Source organism: Schistocerca americana, chromosome 3 (assembly GCF_021461395.2).
Source record: "Schistocerca americana isolate TAMUIC-IGC-003095 chromosome 3, iqSchAmer2.1, whole genome shotgun sequence".
Taxonomy (NCBI): domain Eukaryota; kingdom Metazoa; phylum Arthropoda; class Insecta; order Orthoptera; family Acrididae; genus Schistocerca; species Schistocerca americana.
Genome location: NC_060121.1, coordinates 845,041,725 through 845,064,212, shown reverse-complemented (window position 1 = coordinate 845,064,212; position 22,488 = coordinate 845,041,725). Strand labels below are relative to the sequence as shown.

The 22,488-nt window shown below is 43.7% G+C and overlaps 1 protein-coding gene across 1 annotated transcript in view; it reads right to left on the bottom strand.

Moving 5' to 3' along the window:
- Nucleotides 1-22,488, bottom strand: part of LOC124606433 (netrin-1-like) — a 170,761-nt gene that overhangs the window by 103,641 nt on the left and 44,632 nt on the right. Inside the window, exon 2 of the mRNA XM_047138415.1 lies at nt 1,852-2,299. Within this exon, the coding sequence (XP_046994371.1) occupies nt 1,852-2,299 (448 nt within the window). The remainder of the gene's footprint in view (nt 1-1,851; nt 2,300-22,488) is intronic.

The window sequence follows — 22,488 nt, the reverse complement described above, 5'->3', positions numbered from 1 at the left end:
GTCAAGAAACAGACTACTAGTTTCACCCTTTTTTTTCTTGTGCCATACGTTTTCCCCCCTTCTCCGATAATATTCCGTTGCAATTTGATGTCGTTCTGACCAGTGGTGTTATTTCTACAGCAGTTTGAAAGTTGAGCTTTAATTATAATCATTCCGTATACAGGGACAAGATGCACAAGTGGAATGTGAGGTCAGAGAATGGAGTCCCAAAGAAACCAGGGACAAAGTGTGGAAGATTAGAAAGAACACTCAAATGAGGCAGAATGCAGTGCGTGATCCTACAGAGTCTCGACGCAAATAAGAATTTTGTGTATATACGAGAGTAAGTTCCCTTTCTATTTCTTACCGCGGCAGGGCTGCGATCGAAGTTCCGACCATGCACGGCGGTTACTCTGACTCAAGGAGAAGACATGTACGCCATTTTCAGATTGCTGCTGCCGACGAGTGCTTCGCAGTGCTTCTTTCTAATGTCAGCCGGAATTGAAAATGCCACCGCATGTGAAATAAGATCTGTGACTCGTTTTCTAAATGCAAAGAAAGCTAAACCAAAGGAAATTCATCGCCAAATCTGCAAGGTTTATGGACAAAATCCCATGAGTGATTCAGTGGTTAGAAGATGGGTCAGGCTGTTCAGTGAAGGATAATACCCAACCTCACACGGCGAATGTGACCAAACAACCCTTACGGGAATTTCACTGGGACGCGTTTGATCATCCTCCGTACAGGGCGGACCTCGCTCCTAGCGACTTTCATCTCTTCTTACACATAAAATCTGTCCTTGGTGGTCAACACTTGAACGATGATGACGAGCTGAAAGAACATGTTACCACATCGTTGAATACACAGGCGGCAACCTTCTATCAAGAAGGCATACAAATGGTTCAAATGGCTCTAAGCACTATGGGACTTAACATCTGAGGTCATCACTTCCCTAGATTTAGAATTACTTAAAGCTAACTAACCTAAGGACATCACACACATCCATTCCCGAGGCAGGATTCGAACCTGCGACCGTAGAAGCAGCGCGGTTCCAGACTGAAGCGCCTAGAACCGCTCGGCTACAGAGGCGGGCGGAAGGCCTACAAAAACTTGTGCCACGCTATGACAAGTGCCTACAAAATTTCGGTAGCTATGTAGAAAAGTAGTTTAACTGTTGTAGATTTTTGTACAATAAATATTTTTTTCTCTATATGTACACATTTGTTTTATATAACCAAACGGAACTTACTTTGGGGACATACCTCGTATTATATATACTATTAATGAAACTGAATTTGTATGATGTAACATGCAAAATCACACAATGTACGACCTGCTTTGTAATAACAGGTAGCAGGTTATTGTATTGTATTGTATGTTAACCGGGGACCCAGAAACGACGGAGAGGCTCCGTCCCCGCCGCAGCCGCAGTGGTCCACAACCCCACGACGACCACCGCACTTCACCCCTCCGCCGCCCCACACCGAACCCAGGGTTATGTGCGGTTCAGCCCCCGGTGGACCCTCCCAGGGAACGTCTCACACCAGAGGAGTGTAACCCGTACGTTTGCGTGGTAGAATAATGGTGGTGTACGCGTACGTGGAGAACTTGTTTGCGCAGCAATCGCCGACATAGTGTAACTGAGACGGAATAAGGGGAACCAGCCCGCATTCGCCGAGGCAGATGGAAAACCGCCTAAAAACCAGCCACAGACTGGCCGGTTCCCCGGACCTCGACACGAATACGCCGGGTGGATTCGTGCCGGGGACCAGGCGCTTCTTCCCGCCCGGAAAGCCGTGCGTCAGACCGCACGGCCACCCGGTCGGGCTAGCAGGTCTCTACTTGAGAAATAAATAAATGAACTCTGCCTACCTTTGCACTCGTTGGCGTGCGTGGCGGTGGCGCGTCCCCAGGGCCGGTCGAAGTGGAAGGGCTTGCAGCGCTCGCAGTCGCGGCCGGCCGTGTTGTGCTTGCAGTCGCAGGCGAGCTGGCCGTCGCGGCCCACGGGCACACAGCGCGCCGCGTGGCCGTTGCACTTGCAGCGGCCGCCCACCGAGAAGTCGCTGACGGCGTAGTGGGCCGGCAGCGGGCCGCCCTGCCCCGGGGGCGGCGGGGGCGGCGAGGCGAGCGTGCCGCCGCGGTACACCAGCAGACCGTTGGCGCCCGGCTCGGCCGAGATGCTGGCCGCCGCCACCGGCAGAGACTCCGGGGGCGGCAGCGGCGACGGCTCTCCGCCGGGGCCCGGCGCCGGCCCGGACGCCGCCCCCGCGGCCTCCTCCTCGTCCAGGCTGTGCGGCAGCGTCAGCCGGTTGAACACCACCTGCCACACGCAACAGACTCCGCGTCACCACACTTCTCTGTTTGCTTAGTGCGCTCAACATCGTGACTACCAGCATAACACTTACGAGATTAATGTGGTTAATAAAGCGCACATATCGTAAGTTACGCAACATCACACTCATTCTTTTCTTACATTAAAATACACAGTCACTCTGCACCTGAACTGCGCAACAGAAGCAAAGGATCACTTTTTGGATATTTTTTCTCTTCACTTGCTGCCAGTTATTTAATGACCCACCTTCTAATTACTTATGGTGGGCCTCTTGGCCATCGTGACTGTATTCGGGGTCCGAAATCGGTATGTAATACCATCCAGACTCCCGTCTCCACTCATACCGTTGCTCGTCTTCTGCCACGTGGAGGCGGAATCTTGTTTCTTTGGATTGGCTGGTTGGTTGATTTGGGATAGGAGAATAAACAGAGAGTTCTAGAAATGCCTGAGCACTATGGGACTTAACTTCTGAGGTCATCAGTACCCTAGAACTTAGAACTACTTAAACCTAACTAACCTAAGGACCTCACACACACCCATGCCCGAGGCAGGATTCGAACCTGCGACCGTAGCGGTCGCGCCGTTCCAGACTGTAGCGCGCAGAACCGCTCGGCCACTCCGGCCGGCAAACAGCGAGTTCATCGGTCTCATCGGATTACCGAAGGCTGGGGAAGGAAGTCGGCCGTGCCCTTTCAAGGGAACCGTCGCTGCATTTGCCTGAAGTGATTTATCAAAATCACGGAAAATCTAAATCAGGATGGACGGATGAGAGTTTGAACCGTCGTCCCCCCGAATGCGGGTCCAATGTGCCACATTTTGAAAAACCCGTAATTGTCTCCGATTGCGACGCATAAGCTGGAAGTGTGGCTCAAATGTGCCTACAACCTCCTTCTGTAATGGTGCAAAAGCGTCGCATCCTACGAATTCACTCTCTGGGACGACGACGCTTTTAACAACAAGGTGTGCCGTGTGGGATTAGCCAAGCAGTCTCAGGCGCTGCAGTCATGGACTGTGCGACTGATCCCGGCGTAGGTTAGAGTGCTCCCTCGGGCATGGGTGTGAGTGTTTGCCCTTAGGATAATTTAGGTTAAGTAGTGTGTAAGCTTCGGGACTGATGACCTTAGCAGTTAAGTCCCATACGATTAAAAAAAAATGACAATGTGTCGACACAAGCAAAAGAGAAGCCACAGCTCAGAAGTCCATGTGACGTGTACGGTGGTTTAATGATATCACATTGGCACTAAGTTTCACAAAAGTTTTGCCCAACGCCATCGCTGACGTGACACGATATGGGAAGGTCGTCACCGCCGAAGTTACCCACATTTCGCCCCTTCCTTTGACGCTTTTGCGATGGATGTCAGAACAGCGGCGCCCGGCGCAGCTTTCTGATGTCTGGCCGAGGACGACATTTCAGACACACCACCGCTGACAATCCACACGAAGCAGCCTCATGGGGTGGCGTAAAGGGCGTCAATGAAACCGCCCCTTTCCTTGGGATACGGATTCCCACACGTTCAGCGGTCCAAAACGACAGTTTGCAGTGTGATCAACGAAAGGGAGACTTTCTTGACAATCTTCGATGCTGCTAACATCCACCTAATGCATAACCATTCTGTACGGACATCGTGAGCTAGCAACTCTTTTGGAGTGTGGTGCGACCGTAATTTTTGCTCTGGTGTACAGGGTAGAATCATTAGGGACCATCTAAAACCATTCGACGAGCATGAGCCGAAGCAACAAATGGTCTTTATGCTTTTTCAGCCATCCTCCTCCACATCCTCCTATGGTGTCATCACAGAGGGGGTGCAACGTTAATACATGCATGAACATAATGGCAAATGGTTCCTATAACAACCTGCACTTCGGAAAAACTCTAGGTGGCACCCACCCACATTCACTGAGAATTTTAAAATATGCCTTTATCGATAAAACAAGTGAAGTAGTACTAGGCGCCAGCAATAGGGCAACCACTTGACACATCTCTGGTGACAGTTGTCTGCCTGTAGGCGCCTAGGAGTACTTCACAGCTGCCACCGAGGGTTTGGCCGAAATGGGATTCTTATAGCGGGACACCTTGCCATTGCTTTCATGCATGTGTAAATGTCGCGCCCCTCTGTGATCACGCCACAATAGTGCTTGAAACAGGAGGGTCGAAAAAGCATACGCACCCTTTGCTGCTTCCGGTCACGTTCAAATTTACCCTGTACACCTGAGCAAAAATTGCGGTTGCACTGCACTCTAAAGCTGTGAGATCACATTCAATGAGGTTGCTAGACCACAATGTCCTCAGAAGGATTGATGTCAGCATCATCAAAGACTGTCAAGAACATCTTCCTGTAGCTCATCGAACTGCAAACTGTCATTTTTGACCGCGAAATGTATGGGGATGCACGTCTCTAGCAAAGGGGTGGGTTCGTTGACGCCCTTTGTCACCTGCTGAGGCGTTTTCATGTCAGTTGTTAGCGTCGGGCTGTCTGAAATGTTTTCCGCGGCCACAAACAAGAAAAACAGTGGGCATCGCGATTCTGACTTCCATCGGAGAGGCGTCAAAAGAAGGGGGTGAAATTTGGCTAAGAGGGTCTGTGTGGACTTTTCCATCGTGTGACAGGTCCAAAGTGGCGTTGTACACATATGACATCATTAAATCACTTTACGGGTCACATGAACTTCTGAGCTCTGGCCTTTATTTATCATGTGCTGAGACTTTACTGCGTGAAGCCTCGTCCGGGCGCCACACTTTTGCACAATTACAGGGGAAGCTTGTTGGCGCCTTTGCACTAAATTTCACGCTTATGGGTCACAATGGAATACAATTAAGACGAGTTGAAAGCGTTATCTTTTAATTCCCTTACGCCGTGTACATCTGCATGTATACTCTACAAACCAATGAAGTGCATGGCCTAGGATACGTCCTACTATAAAAGTTGTAAGGGTGAAATCACAACTTCAGAGACTTAACTGGCTTCATACAGGTATGATTTTTATGAACACAGACTGAAGTAGCGAGAGAAGATTTGTAGCAAGTCCGGGTATCGAAACCCGTCTCTTGTTTATTAGGAAGATGCTCTAACCACTAAGCCACCTTGACACAGCAGTTTGCACAATTGCACGGATTACCTGGGCAGCCTCCCTCATTCACCCAAATTCGCATTGCCACCCCAGTCTACTTTAAATTCCCCCTTACACGAGACCAGAATCGACGAGGCTGTCCATGTTCTGGAATAGCACCTCAGCATCGAACGTGAATGAGGGATCCAGCCTGAAACCCAGGTGCAAGTACTCATACAAATGAGATGACACAATTTGACAGACTTTACTGGTCTCATACAGGTATGGTGACTGAAGCGGCGAATGAAGGAGGGGGGAGGCGTGCCAGGGTAATCCGAGGAGTTGGGTGAGCCAAGATGGCTTAGTGGCTAACGCACCTGCAATAGTAAGCAGGAGACCCGATTTCGATTCCCGGCCTTGGGAATGGTCTTCACTCGCCACTTCAGCCTATATACATAAAATAGTTGTTATGGTACTTTCCCATTCCATTTACGTACGGAGCACTGGAAGACTGAAACTTCCTGGCAGATTAAAACTGTATGCCGGACCGAGACTCGAACTCGGGACCTTTGCCTTTCGCGGACAAGCGCTCTGCCAGTTCGCAGGAGAGCTTCTGTAAAGTTTGGAAGGTAGGAGACGAGATACTGGCAGAAGTAAAGCTGTGAGGACGGGGCGTGAGTCGTGATTGGGTAGCTCAGTGGTAGAGCACGACCGCGAGAGTCAAAGGTCCAGAGTTCGAGTCTCGGTCCGGCACACAGTTTTAATCTGCCAGGAAGTTTCATATCAGCGCACACTCCGCTGCACAGTGAAAGTCTCATTCTGGCACTGGAAGACTGTTTGAACTACTCTGCCTGTGGTGTATTTCATTTAATCTTGCCCTCAAGATCCCTACAGGAATAATATGCAGATGGTTGTAGTATATTCCTACAGTCATCATTTAATGCCGGATCTTGAAACTTCGTAAATATTCTCCCTCGGCATAGATTCCGTCTATCTTCAAGAGTCTGCCGTACCCTGAAAATCGCTGTGAATATGTTCGATGGATGGACAAATCATTCGCTTGAATTGTCTAGAATATTCTTCAATCCCATCGCGAACATTGTGGCCCGGTCACGTGGCGCGCATTGCAATCCATAAAAATTCCGTCGTTGTTTGGAAACATGAATTTCATGAACGAGTGCAAATGGTCTCCAAGCAGCAGAACATAACGACTTCCAGTCAATGATCGGTCCAATTGGACCAGGGGATCAAGTCCATTCCATGTAAACACATCCCACACGATTATGGAGCCGCCAGCAGCCTGCACAGTGTGTTGTTGACAACTTGAGTTCATGGCTTCATGGGACCTGCGCCACACTCTAACCCTACCAGCAGGTTACCAACTGAAATCGTGACCAATCTGACCATGCCACGGTTTTCCAGTCGTCTAGGGTCGAACCTATATGGTCACGAGCCCGGGAGAGGCGCTGCAGGCAATGTCGTGCTCAAATGGCTCTGAGCACTATGGGACTTAACATCTGAGGTCATCAGTCCCCTAGACTTAGAACTACTTAAAACTAGCTAACCGAAGGACATCACACTCCGCCATGCCCGAGGCAGGATTCGAACCTGCGACCGTAGCAGCAGCGCGGTTCCGGACTGAAGCGCCTAGAACCGCTCGCCCACAACGGCCGGCGATGTCGTGCTGTTAGACACGGCACTCGCGTCGGTCGGCTGCTGCCATAGCCCATTAATGCCAAATTTCGCTGCACTGTCCTAACGGATACCCTCGTCGTTCGTCCCACACTCATTTCCTGCTGTTATTTCGGTCTGTTAACACTGACAGTTCTTCGCAAACGGCGCTGCTCTCGGTCGTTAAGTGAAGGCCGCCGGTCAGTGTTATGTGTGTAGCGAGAGATCATGCCTGAAATCTGTTATTCTCGGCACACTCTTGACACCGTGAGTCCCGGAATATTTAATTGCCTAACGATTTCCGAAACGGAATGTCCCATGTGTCTAGCTACAACTACCATTCCGCATTCGAAGTCTGTTAATTCCCATCGTGGAGCCATAATCACGTTGGAAATCACCTAAGTACAAATGACAGTTCCGCCAATGCACTACCCTTTTATACCTTGCATATGCGATACTACTGCCATTTTCTGTTTGCATATCGCTATCCCATGACCTCTGTCATCTCTGTTATATAAAATACCTTCGACTGTTTATAATTAACTTTTCCGTTTTTAATGTGCACTGTGCACCGAATTGTGTAAGCGATGTTTAATGTGTGTCAGTTTTTGCGTAAGAGGACAAGAAAATCAGAGCAAAAGTTTTTTTTCCAAAATTCGCCGTACGTTAAACAACAGAATCTATTGTTACAAAATTGCACGTGTTTGTACGTTAGATTAAACGTAATAGAATAATGCAGCACCTTGCACATCGCAGTTATCACGCGTACATGTCAACACACGAAAAAACGCGCTTTAAAATGGGAATCATTTCCCGAAACGCGTCGTACAAGAAATAAATCGAACAAAATCGTGACTGGCAGAAAGAGAAAATGGATAATAAAAAAATGTAGCTCACAAACAGATACGTAGTATAAAATAACGTTTTAAGTCATTTCATTTGCCGAATAGACTTTAGCAGGGATATGAAATGGCAATAATAATTAAATATCGACAGATGAAATTGCAATACTGTCGCATGTCACAAAACAATGATGGTGATAGGACTGCTTTTCTCTGTTGTTACTTCGGGCCACTGCAAGTCTTTAACACACTTCCTAGCGCAACAGCCACGAAGTCAGCCTGACACATATGCAACGTGCTAGTCACGCCCGATATGCACGTTGCGTATGAACGTATTTCCATCCTCGCTTGACAAAACGAAGAAGAAAGAAGCCCAAGGAAAAGGAAGGGGAATCGACCCCGGTCCCTGGGTACAGCTGCAACGAAAAAGCCACTCCACTTCTGCCGCCTTACTGTTGGACCAGAGAATCCGTTCGCTGCGAAAACCCGTCTTTTAAGATTCGTACCCGTAAAGGATGGGCCCCTTCGGTAGTATTTAACTGTTGACAGCAAAGAACGAAATTGTACGAATGCAGAGACATCTACTGATCTACATTTATCCATAAATTGGTATTTAAATAACTGTAGAACCATACTAGATATTAAATTGTTATCAACTTATTATGGAATAACCCATAAAGTTTTTTACTTTCCAGGTGCCGCAATTTTGATGCAAAACTGAACTTAAAAGCATTTTATAATGTGGTGGACACCACAGGAGAAAGCTCAGTGTGTGGCCTGGTTCATACTGGCGACATCTGATAAGCAAGTGCAACGAAGCTTTCGAACGCGGTATGGAAAGCAACCACTGTCCCCACTAACTGTTCAGGTTTGGCATACGCATTTATGGAAACAGGCAGTGTTCTCCATGGAAAGGGGGTGGGTCTCCCATCTATTTTAGACGTCAACGTGGACAAGGCACGACAGAGCGTTTGCAATAAGTCCGACAAAATCGGTGCTTACGGCGGCCAGTGAGTAGGAAATGAGACGATCAACAGCGCACAATGTCTTGGATAAGAGGCTACTACTGTATCTCTACAAAGTGCAGCTGCTTCAGGCATTAAAGCCTATGGACAAATCTCAACGCTAATAGTTTTCAGTGGATTTTCTAGGCAAGATTGACGCAAACAATGATTATTTGGAAAAAATTTGTTTCCCCGATGAGGCAACGTTTCATGTATCCGGCAAACTGAACCGTCATAACGTTCTATGGGGGTTCGCACCATCCTCACGTTACACGTCAAATGGAAAGGGAGAGTCTCAAGGTCAATGTTTGCTGTGGACCGAGGGAAAATGGCGTCATTGTTCCGTTCTTTTTCATCGAGTCTGCCGTGAACTGTGGTTTTTACCCGAACATGTTACAAAAGTTAGCTGTGCCATTACTGGAACATCTGCAAGCTGATGTATTCCAGCGCTGGACCCTGAATGTCCTTTTAATTTATAGAAAAAAAGTTTCCGGACTGGTGGTTTGTAGGAGATGGTCCAATTCGACGGTCGTCACGATCCCCTGATCTCACACCACTAGGCGTCTTCCAGTGGGGTTTTGTGAGAGGTCTGGTGTACCGAACCAAGGGCTCGAAGGCACGCATTCTAAATGCATTCGAATATGTGACCGTGGAGATCTCGAATTCTACATGGACAGAAATGGAATTCTGACTAGACATATTAAGTGTCACTAAGGGTGCACACACTGATCTGCATAAATGAGGAAACGTAAATTTGTGGGTTATCTCACCACATGTTAAGAAACAATTGTTAATATACTAAGTTTCAAAGGTACTAAAGTCTTAAGTTGTAAAGATAGTTTATGGATTCCCTGTATATTACTACGTAGCTAACCACGTTGATTGTTAATGGCGCACGTTTGAATTGCAAGCTGCCTATTTAACAGCTTCCAGGGCTAAAAAAAATTTGATTTTCAATTTTTCACACAATTACTGATATAATTTAAAATGCGACCATAATGTTCTCATTAAGACCTAACACGCCCGCCCGGTTAGTCGTGCGGTCTAACGTACTGCTTTCGAAGCGGGAAGGCGTGCTGGTCCCAGGCACGAATCCGCCCGGCGGATTAGTGTCTACGTCCGGAGTGTATGGTTGGTTTTTAAGGCGGTCATCCATCTGCCTTGGCGAATGCGGGCTGGTTCCCCATATTCCGCTTCAGTTACACTATGTCGGCGATTGCTGCGCAGACACTTTCTCCACGTACGTGTACACCATAATTACTCTACTCTACCACGCAAACATTGGGGTTACACTCGTCTAGTGTGAGACATTCCCGGGGGAAGGGGGTGGGGGGGGGGGGGGTGGGTCCACTGGGATCCGAACCGCACAATAACCCTGGGTTCGGTGTGGGGCGGCGGTGGGGTGAGTAGACTGCTGTAGCCTGTTGTGGAGTTGTGTACCACTGCGGGCTACGGCACGGACGAAGCGTATTCGCCATTTCTAGGTCCCCAGTTCCATACAATACAATACAATACAAGACAAGACAAGACAAGACAAGACAAGACAAGACAAGACGTAACACACTAAGAGAAATATTACAATTATAAACTCTAATCATCTTGTGGTGCAGTTCTTCTTGTTGTCTCCGTGCTTGCTAAGAAAATGGGATGAGTAGTTCCGCCTTATACAAGACACCTTTTTTCTTTTGTTTCACCCACACATGTTTCAGCACTTTTGTGCTATCATCAGTGGGTTCTATTTTTATTTTTAACTGTAAATTTGTTGTTAACATATTAACATTTTCGTCGTTTACAACATTATGTAAAAGTTTCATTTATAACTTAATTGGCGAAAAGTAATATACCTTACATTATATTATTGTCCTCTTGTAAGGCAGAAATCATGTGGATAAAGCAAGAAACCTGGTCTTTGTATTCCAAAAAACAGACTCTGAATATTGAATTATACAGATTGCATTTAGAATTAGCTAATCACATAACATACCCACCATTTTTTGATGAACTAATACACAGGGTTAGAACATACACTGAGACCATAATAGGCAGAAAACAGACAATCCAACAAAAGAAACTCACAAAAATGTTAAATCACACATACACCCACCAATCCCACCACCAATACAACCAACACACCTTTCACAAAAGAGTGATTAATCTAACAGACATAAAATTATCTGAACAAGAAAGCAGCCTACTTGAAAAGGGTCCCAATCATAACATTAACACAATGGTGTCACATAGGACAGTAGAAAATATCATAACAGAAACTAAAACATCATAAAGAAACACTAAACACACCTGAATTTAATGCAAACCTAACAAGAGAACTAGTTGCTGAGGAAATAAGAAATACAATCAAAGAGAACAAAACCACCGTAAAAGAAAACACTAGGACTCCTGAAGAAAAAACCTACATAAAACTACAAAATAAATTAACACAAGAAAATGCCATCATCACAAAATCTGACAAAGGTAATTCAATAGTAGTCATAAACAAACAGGAATACATTCACAAAACATTAGAATTCATCCAAAGCAACAACATCACAGAATTAACAAGTGACCCAACAAACCGATACCAAAGTAAGTTACAGAGAACCCTGAGAAACAGATACAATTTTCACAGAAACACAGATTAAAAAATGATACAGAAAAATCCCAAGGCCCCCACCCTACAATCATTGCCTAAAGTGCACAAACCCAGAATACCCATATGTCCATTAATTAACTTCACCAAAGTGCCAACATACCACTTAGCCAAACACACACACACTCTGCTACAGACAATATACAAATACACTGACAACAGAAGTCTAAAGAACTCAAGTGACTTAATAGAAAAAATAAAAAATGAAAACATACCAAACACAGCAACATTGGTTTCATTTGATATAATTTCAATGTACACACACATCCCAACAGAAGAAACAATCAACATAATAGAAAGAAACCTCCAACTGCAAGGAAACATACCCACAACAAACATACAAGAAATATTAGCCATACTCAGGCTCATCACAGAACAGAACTACTTCACATTCAACAACAGATTTTACTCTCAACAAAATGGACTACCCACGGGATCCCCAATCAGTGGCCTCCTAGCTGACACTTTCCTCAACCAGATAGAAAAACAAATCTTTGACAAAATAGTAATACCACAACAGTACAAAATAATATATTGGTACATATACGTAGATGACATAATTTGCTTAATAGATGAATCACTGTCCCGCATAAAAGAACTTCATGATAAACTCCATCCACCCACAAATACAATTCACCATAGAAACACAAACAGATGAAAAACTTAATTTCTTAGATCTCACTATACACAAGAGAAACAACAAACATGAATTCAAAATCTACAGAAAACCCACGCTCACCAGCACCATTATTCATAACCAATCCAATCACCCCATAACCCACAAAGAAGCCAGCTTCAGATATTTACTTCACAGGCTGAACAAAATACCCATGAATAAGCATGACTACACACAAGAACTGAACACAATAAAACGAATTGCACAGGAGAATGGATATGATGCAAAGAGAGTAGACAAAATAAACCACAAAATACAAAAACAAACAGCACATAACCATGAAACACACACACATACAAACACAACTCATCACACAACAAATCGGCAGACTGTAAGCAACAAATGGCACATAATGACTTACAACAACAAAGTCACACACAGGGTGGATAATATACTAAAGAAACAAGGACTCAACATAGCATACAGAACCAACAACACAATACAGAGCAGACTTGGAAGAATTACCACCAACACTGACAAATACAGCCAGTCTGGCATCTACCAAGTTACTTGCAACTGCTGTCAATCTGTATAGTTGGGCAAACATGCAGGACCTTCAGAACCAGATATAATGAACACCTCAGAGCACTGAAAAGCAATAGAACACACTCAACATTTGCAGACCACCTGGTAGCACACAACCACCACCCAACAAACATTGAAACTGACCTTCACATCCTAAAAACTAGCAGCAGCCTATACCAAAAATTAACTATAGAAGAAAACTACCATATTCAAAAATCAATAGCCCAAGGAAAGAAAGTACTCAATGAATACACATCACTGTGCAACAAAACTCTCTTCGCCACAATAGAAGAACTATACAAGTAACACACACACACACACACACACACACACACACACACACACACACACACACACTCACTCACTCTCTGTCCCAGTACTCATCACACACAGGCAAACCCACTTAAACCACACACAACTAACACCAAATACAATTCAAACTCGCGCGCCTCAGCCAGCAGAACACGCTACGAAACAAATGAACGCCACACAGCCACAACAACACGTAATGGCAGCGATAACTCCACCTACGTTTTGAGTAATCGAAAAACTGCATTACCACACGAACACAGGCAAAGAAGTAAGCCCATTTACTTCGCTAACAAAACAGGAAAACGTACCACAACTTCAAAACTGTAAGTTACAGAAAGAAAACGTGATACAGTCTTATTTCCGTTCGTATATACATAACAAATAGAAAATAAATTACGTTTTGCTGTTTGCAGAGGACATGTTGTATGTTGTGTAGCATAACAGCTACCAAAACAAGAGGACAATAATATAATGTAAGGTATGTTACTTTTCGCCAATTAAGTTATAAATGCAACTTTTACATAATGTTGTAAACGACGAAAATGTTAATATGTTAACAACAAATTTACAATTAAAAATAAAAATAGAACCCACTGATGATAGCACAAAAGTGCTGAAACATGTATGGGTGAAACAAAAGAAAAAAGGTGTCTTGCATAAGGCGGAACTCCTCATCCCATTATAAACTCTGTATGTGTCTTCAGGCATCGTAACTCAGCGGCGCAAATACTCAAGCTTGATTCATCCAGTATTTGAGAATTAGAGCACTTAGACACTTCCAAGTAACTTTAGACATCTGAAATCTTCCCTAAACGTTTTGATACTTCCATGCTTCAGGTCAAATATCTAACACAGTAACTCATTTGTAAAGTAATCAGACGTCTGAAGCTGTTTTATACATGGGAGTTAGACTAACAAAATCGAGGGTGGCGAGTTTAGTGGCTGCTTACTAAGCTACAGCAGCAGTCATTTTGCTTCAGCACTCGTCCGAGTCTGGGTGATAAACGGTGGTATCTTCGAATATTTGTACTCCCGCCGTTTGCGAAGTGCGCGCCGCTCAAATTCATCAGATGTTCTGTCAGGGTTATGGCCTACAGCTGTGAGAGGAGGAACAAAAGACCCGGCAAGTGCTAGTAAGACTCTCACTCTAAGGGTTCCGTAAGTCCGTAAAAACTTAATTAGGCAGATAATGATGATAATTTCTGATGGTGTAATAACCTGGTGCAAGTCTTTCAATTGAGCGCCATTTCGACGACTCACGTATCCCTAACGTACCCCAGTTATTGCACCGGAGAATACAGCGAAACTGGCTGACACCGGTATTGCAGACGACTACCTCCAAAGTCTTGACACTGCTAGAAGAGTACGATGGTGTGAGATGACGCAGAATGTTAACTTCAGACATTCAAGTAAAAAGGCATGGAAGCTTCTGCGTAAGCTGGGCGGAGCCTCTAATAAACCCGGGCAGAAGCCTGGTATTTCATGTTAAATAAATCGCTAACCATATGGTTAGAACATCCAGATCATCCAGTGATAAACAACATACTTCCAAAATAAAACGAAAACTCACCTCTCTAAAAGCTCAGCGCCCAAACCAATCAAATTTCTCTTCACGATTTATACTGACTGCGGTGGACGAGACCTTGAAACAAACTAAACATGGTGAAACAAATGTCTGAATAATGTACACCCGGAATTCCTGATAAGCATGGGTAATGTGGGAAAAATGGCTGGTCCGTTTCTTCTCCAACATCCTAGATAGTGGATCACTGCCCAACAAGCTAAAGAGAACAAAAATGCTGGAAATTGAGAGACCAGGTAAACCAGCTGACCACTCAAAGTTTCAGACTAATTTCCATTTTGATCTGTACTTATATACTGTTAGAAAGGCTCAATCATAACAGAATTAGCAGCTTCATTCTCGAACTTATACCAGCTGAGAAAGCGGGTTTCAGGTCTCAGCCAAGTTGCTGCGACCAGGTATTGGCCCTAAAAACTTTCATAGAGGCTGAGGTCCAAGAAAACTTGATGACGTCTGTCGCGTTCGTGGACCTAACCACGGCATATGAAAGTCTGGAGGGAAGTGATGATATACAAATTACTAAAAACAATCTGATGCCGAGAAACTGTAACTCTCGTCAATACCGTGATAACCAATAGGTATTTTCATGTTTACCTGGGCGAAAATGTGAGCAAGGAGAGGAAATTAAGTAATGGTGTACCACAGGGCTCCGTCTTAGCTTCCCTTTTATTCAACTTTTGTATCTCCGATCTCTCCAATACCAGGTCAACAAAATTCTGCTACGCAAACGATATTGCTGTTACTTCTAGAACCAAGGACCTCGGACAAACGAAGATAATTGTCACAGAAGATCTAGCCGTTATAGGCTCCTATTTCAGAAAGTGGCAACTTAAACCCAGTACAAGTAAAACATTCCATTTGGACAACAATCAGGCTAACGCAGAGCTCAGAGTGAAACTTAACGGAAACCCTCTTTGCCATAAGAAGTGCCCTAAGTACCTTGGTGTCACCCTTGACTGCCGTCTTTCATATAGAAAACACATTGAAAATACTGCTACCAAGAATGACATGGGGAGCTTTAGCAGATACGTTGCGCACATAATCCGTTGCGCTGGTCTTCCCAACAGCCTAATATTGTGGTTTGGCTCAACAGCCACTAATGCATACATCAACCTTTTTTCCAAATAAGCTATAAAATCAGAAATTTAGACATACTGTAATCAACAACATACAATTCAGCAGACCAGTAATGCGTATCTGAGCTCTGAAATGTACACAAACCATGTACTCGTGTAATATTTGACAACAATCACCTCATTCACAAATTTAGAAATTTTGTACCAATTGTTTTCCCAAAACGTTAATATGTAATAATTTTACGGAAAGGAAATAAAGTAACCTTCCGAAGACAGCACAAAAAGTTCTGAAACATACCTGGGTACATCTACATCTACATCTACATTTATACTCCGCAAGCCACCCAACGGTGTGTGGCGGAGGGCACTTTACGTGCCACTGTCATTACCTCCCTTTTCTGTTCCAGTCGCGTATGGTTCGCGGGAAGAACGACTGTCTGAAAGCCACCGTGCGCGCTCGAATCTCTCTAATTTTACATTCGTGATCTCCTCGGGAGGTATAAATAGGGGGAAGCAATATATTCGATACCTCATCCAGAAACGCACCCTCTCGAAACCTGGCGAGCAAGCTACACCGCGATGCAGAGCGCCTCTCTTGCAGAGTCTGCCACTTGAGTTTATTAAACATCTCCGTAACGCTATCACGGTTAGCAAATAACCCTGTGACGAAACGCGCCGCTCTTCTTTGGATCTTCTCTATCTCCTCCGTCAAACCAATCTGGTATGGATCCCACACTGATGAGCAATACTCAAGTATAGGTCGAACGAGTGTTTTGTAAGCCACCTCCTTTGTTGATGGACTACATTTTCTAAGCACTCTCCCAATGAATCTCAACCTGGTACCCGCCTTACCAACAATTAATTTTATATGATCATTCCACTTCAAATCCTTCCGCACGCATACTCCCAGATATTTTACAGAAGTAACTGCTACCAGTGTTTGTTCCGCTATCATATAATCATACAATAAAGGATCCTTCTTTCTATGTATTCGCAATACATTACATCTGTCTATGTTAAGGGTCAGTTGCCACTCCCTGCACCAAGTGCCTATCCGCTGCAGATCTTCCTGCATTTCGCTACAATTTTCTAATGCTGCAACTTCTCTGTATACTACAGCATCATCCGCGAAAAGCCGCATGGTAAAGCAAAACTCTAAAGGTGTCTTGCATAAGACGGAGTTCCTCATCTAATTTTCTCAGCAAGCACGAAAATAAGAAGAACTGCAATAGCACAAGATGAGAAAGAAAATATTTGTAAAATGTCAAACAACACGTGAGCTGTTGAACGCGGTTAAGTATTCCCATTCGAAATACTGGGTGGATACAACTGGGTAAATTGCCTGCCGTGAGTTACACTGCACTGTGTCATGACGTGTAGACGTTGTTTCTGACTGTAATACTAGACGTATTGTGTAACATCTTCAACGCGACATTGTATCTCCTAATGAAAATATTATGACAGCACTTAAATTTTTTAAATTCGGTCAACAATTGTATGAAATGCTGAAAATCAAATTTTAGTCGCCCCTGGAAACCGCTTAATAAGCAACCTCTAACTTTGAGGGGGGGGGGGGCACCGTTTTAAGATGCTACTGCGCTAGTTTCCGGGACAATGACGTACGGGATGATTCACGAAGACGTGCAAATGTTTTAATATGTTATTCTACAAGTAAAACTAAAGAAAAAACGTATAAACATAGGTCCGCGAATGTTTAGTTACGGTTAATAAACGATTCTGCCTGAAATTTAGCAACTTCGCTAATACGAAGCCATCGCAAAGCTGTACGAGGTTAAAGTAAAACAATTTCCATTTATTTTGCTGGGTCCGGTGAATCTAATAAAACATGTCCCAGAAGTGTATCTGCAGTAGTTTTCCAGAGCATCCAGAGAAGCAAAGACGTAATTTCGTACAACTTTTAATTTATCAATTACTTGGCCTAATTTGTTTTTTAAATTCCAGACAATTGCACAAAGTTTTCAACAGAAGTAGTAGAGAGTTTAATTTTGGAAAAAATGATGGTAATAACGTTAACTGAAACTGTATGAATTTGTGAGATAATCTGCTTTCATTAATATCATAGCTCACGTGAATTCATGTTAAATCGAAAAAAAAGCTCAGTGTTAAGGAAGTTGTCCAGCGTACATACAACTTCACAATACGTTCACTATAAATGTTGAAAAATGTCTCCACCGAGTTCAAAGCATTTAGCTGCACGTGTATGAACAGATTTTGATGCTCGTATCAGTTTCGCAGGGTTGTTCGTAATTTTATCTATTCTATTCATAATGCGAGCAAGTAATGCCTCATGTATTGACTTCGTCCGTACCTCATTACCATCACATTTGTCATAAATGAACACCATATCGGCGTACTCCTCTGTCGTAAATTTGAAACGCATGCTTGTTTCATGAATAATGTACAAACTACAACAGTTACTATGTGGTATCACTTAAAAAGACTTATTGTGTTCTTTCACTAAACAATACAGAAAACTAACTCGTTTCAGGGTTAGGAAACGACTGAAAGAACTCATTAACGGTTGCCAATAATCACATAACCGTTTATACATTCTTAATGGAAAGTAAACAAATTTACTTGTATAATAATCTTTGCTTCTCTGGATGTTCTGAAGAACTACTGCAGGTACACGTCTAGGACATATTTTATTAGGTTCACCAGACCAATAACAAAAAAAGAAATGGAAATCGTGCTTTACTTTAACCTCGTACACTTTTGCGATGGCTATGTGTTAGCGAAGTTGCTAAATTTCAGGCAAAATGTTTTATCAGCCATAACTCCGTAACTAAATATTTGTGGACCTATGTTTGTATGAAGTCTTTTCTTTAACTTTAATTGTAGAATAACATATTAAAGTATTTGCATATCTTCGTGAATCACTCGATATACAGGCCCTGCAGCGAACTTGTGACGTCACACGCCACACTTCGGGAGTGCTCGGCACCGTGCAGGGCCCACGAGAAATCAATATTTAACTGAAAATGTACGCACTGAAGGTCTAAATTTTGTCGTGTGCTATCGCTATCGCGAACATGCCGCCGGAGACGGTTGCTGGCAAACCCTTTGCCTTACGATTTAAGTTCTGTTAGTGTGAACCGTAAGTGGCTGCAAGGGACGATTCCCGGCGCTTACACACGCTAAGGTTGCGGTGCACTACGGCTGGTGGCGTCCGAAGTCGTGCACACGCCCTCGGGATTTGTAAGTATGTGTGTGAGATACCAGTAACGTGACATTTCTACAGGTATCATAAATAATGACGATTAGTTGTCCATTGGAACGAAACATTAATTGCTTCAAACGCAACGATATATTCACAAACGTTTTATTTACCTTTATAAGCAAACATACATTGATGAAATACATCTTAATACTAATATTCACAACAATGCAATGATCTAAGACTGTATAATATTTTGTTCAAAACATTCTGGTACCTGTTACTCCAGTACGTTGGCAAACATTTTTCCAAACGCAACGTCTTCACTATACACGAATTTCATAGTCTTCCATTGTATGATATCGTTCAAAACAATCTGGCACATGTAATGCAACCCTGCACTTTTTGCATTCCCACGTTGTTTCGCTGCGTCGTTTATGCTTTCTGCACACTACACAAGCTCTCGCAGGATTTACTTTTGGGATCAATATATTTGGGAAAATGTGCCCAATGTTGCGCGTGCTGTCTCTGTGGTATATCGTCGGATGCTAATCGTCCCTGCAATGTGAATCCTATACTCTGCGTAGCTCTGTCGTTTGCCGCAATGTATTTTGTAATACAAAATGTACACGTTAAATAAAACAACATCAAATAGGTAAAAGAATATCCTGCGGTACCCTTTCATACATTTTCTCATCACACGGAAGCATGCGATCATCTGATCTTGGTAATCGATTCCAATCATGCCTCTACAGGGTGGTCCCGAATTCATGGTACAAACTTTAATGGTAGGTGCAGGACATTGTAACAAGGATATATTGTATAGGAATGTATAGTCCCAGGTGACGCGGTGAGGCGTAAACGGGGGAAATAACGGCCGAAAGGAAAACGAAAGATTTTATTGAAATCGTTGTTGACAAGTGTCATGTTTACAGTAAGTGTTCAAAATTGCGTCCACCATGAGCGATACATGCTTGACAGCGTCGGTGCAGCGATTGGCGTACACGTTCAAAGATGCCTGGTATTTCACGCACACCTGCAGCAGCTACAGATATGCGAGCAACGAGATCCTCATCTGAGTCAACTGGAGTCTCATAAACAAGACTCTTAAGATGTCCCCATAAAAAGTAATCGAGGCAAGAGAAATCAGGAGATCGGGGTGGCCAAGGGACTGGTCCACCACGCCCAATCCATCTAGCACCAAACGTGGCATTCAGGTAATTCCGTACAGCAGTGCTGAAGTGTGCTGGCGCTCCATCGTGCTGAAACCACATGCGGTTACGAATGGCGAGCGGAACATCTTGCAGCAGTTCTGGTAACACTTCTTGCAGAAAAATAAGATAACTTTCGCCACAGAGTCGCGTGGGTAGTAAGTATGGCCCAATCAAAAAGTCGTTCACAATACCAGCCCACACATTAATACCGAAACGTTGTTGATACGCATGTGGACGCGTTGCATGTGGATTATCTGTTGCCCACACATGGGAATTGTGCGCATTAAAGACACCCTCGCGTGAAAATGTCGCTTCATCTGTAAATAGCACATGACCTACGAAATCCGGCTGCAACGCACATTGCTGCAACAACCACTGGCAGAAGTTCACGCGAAGAGGATAATCTGCCGGATTCAATGCTTGTACTTTTTGAAAATGGAAGGGGTGTAAGCGATTTTCATTTAACACTCTGCATACAGTCTGATGACTCACATGTACGTCACGCGCAACAGTTCTTGTGCTTGACTCGGGTCTATCAGCCACTATGTTCAAGATGCGTTCTTCCAGTCTTGGAGTGCGTACAGCTCTTAATCGACCAGCGTCATGTCTGTTGACGTCGAACGTACCTGTTTCACAAAGTTGACGATGTAACCGTTGAAAAATTCTATGATCCGGCATTCGTCGATTAGGATACTCCGCGCGATACATTCGTAACGCAGCTCTGGCGTTACCATTTGCACGGCCGTACATGTAATGCATGTCTGCTTTTTCTGCATACGTAAAGTCACCCATCGTCTACGGCAGCACAATTGTGAATGGCGCTTGTCCCTACTGCGATGCATCATGTTCATCTACTGCCCTCTACCGGCAGTGACACCAACCGATCACTCCATTTCTCTTTCCCCTGTTTACGCCTCACCGCGTCAACTGCGACTATACATTCCTATACAATAAATCCTTGTTACAATGTCCTGTACCTACCATTAAAGTTTGTACCATGAATTCGGGACCACCCTGTATTGTATTCGACGACACATTTCGGTTTCCACGACGCATTGCGGAGGGATGTGTCTGTGGCAATCAGTTTTGCTGTTGAATGTTTTGTGGAAAGCATGTAAACGTCTCGTTTATCTTTCCATTTTAGTGCCAATATTCCATTACAACTCCTCACTGTATATTCTCCGTCCTTTAATTTTGCCTTCAGTAAGTCTGTGGGCATATTTCTTCTGTTTGAGTGCACTGTTCCAATCAAGTTAGTTTTGATTTGTAAATAATAGATTTCAGCTATAAGTCGTCCTTTGGAATTTTTATTGGCAGATCTAGATTCCGGCTAGCAGCTAGCCATTCTCAATGCACTATCCTCAATGCACTGTGTACAAAGCCAGACCAAAAGGCATTACATGCATTGACCAAAAAGAAAGATAGTGCATTGAGAATGGCTAGTTGCTAGCCGAAATCTAGATTTGCCAACAAAAATTCCAAAGGACGACTGATACCAGAAATCTATTATTTACAAATCAAAAATAACGGTCGCCGCGTGCAACAGCCTCTGAATGGAGGGTAACCTGATGCACATTAGTTTTATTGGTGAGGAGAGTTTTGAAAAGTTTCGGTGAAGAATACCAGTTATCCAAATATAGAGTATGCCCTTTGTGTAATACGGACTGTGATAGTTCTAGAATTACCCGTGCATATCTTAAAATCATAGCAGTATCCTGTACTTGACACACACAATTTATAAATTTTAATACCAAACCTCGCTATTTTTGAGGGGTTAAATTTTTTGTAGGATAAGGGCCCCTTAAATTTCATTGATGATTCATCATTGGCAATATTCTCTTGCATTGTGTACACTTCCTTAAATTTTTGATTGAACATATCTATGACTGGCCTTAGTTTCTACAGCTTATCTGTGTTGGCTAAACTGTTATTCGCTAGATGCAGAAATCTACTTATGTACAGAAATGTCCTGAATGGTATCGTCTTGCTAAATATTGGCGTTTCTATAATGGCGCTCCTAGACCAATACATCTGAATCGACGGTTTCCTTACTTCAGTCATGATTATACTTAGCGCAATGTATATTTTTATTTCATTACAGCCGATAGGAGACCACTTTTGGTCTATTTTCCGTCTCTTCTGTTCATTGTTGAGTACGTCTTGTGCATATCTATTCGTCTCAGTTACGATGTTTTCCAAAAATGTACTATTAAATATTACATAGAAGATGTCTAATTCTCTTGTGCTTGTACTCACTTGCTGTAAAGCTACTTCCTTTATTGCGGGAATTTCCGTATACGTCCAGATTGTTGGTTCATTGACTTCCTTTTGCCACATCCACGACTCTGGTTGTTGCTGGTAGGTTTGATCTTCTTCGTCAGTATCATCTTCAATCACCAACC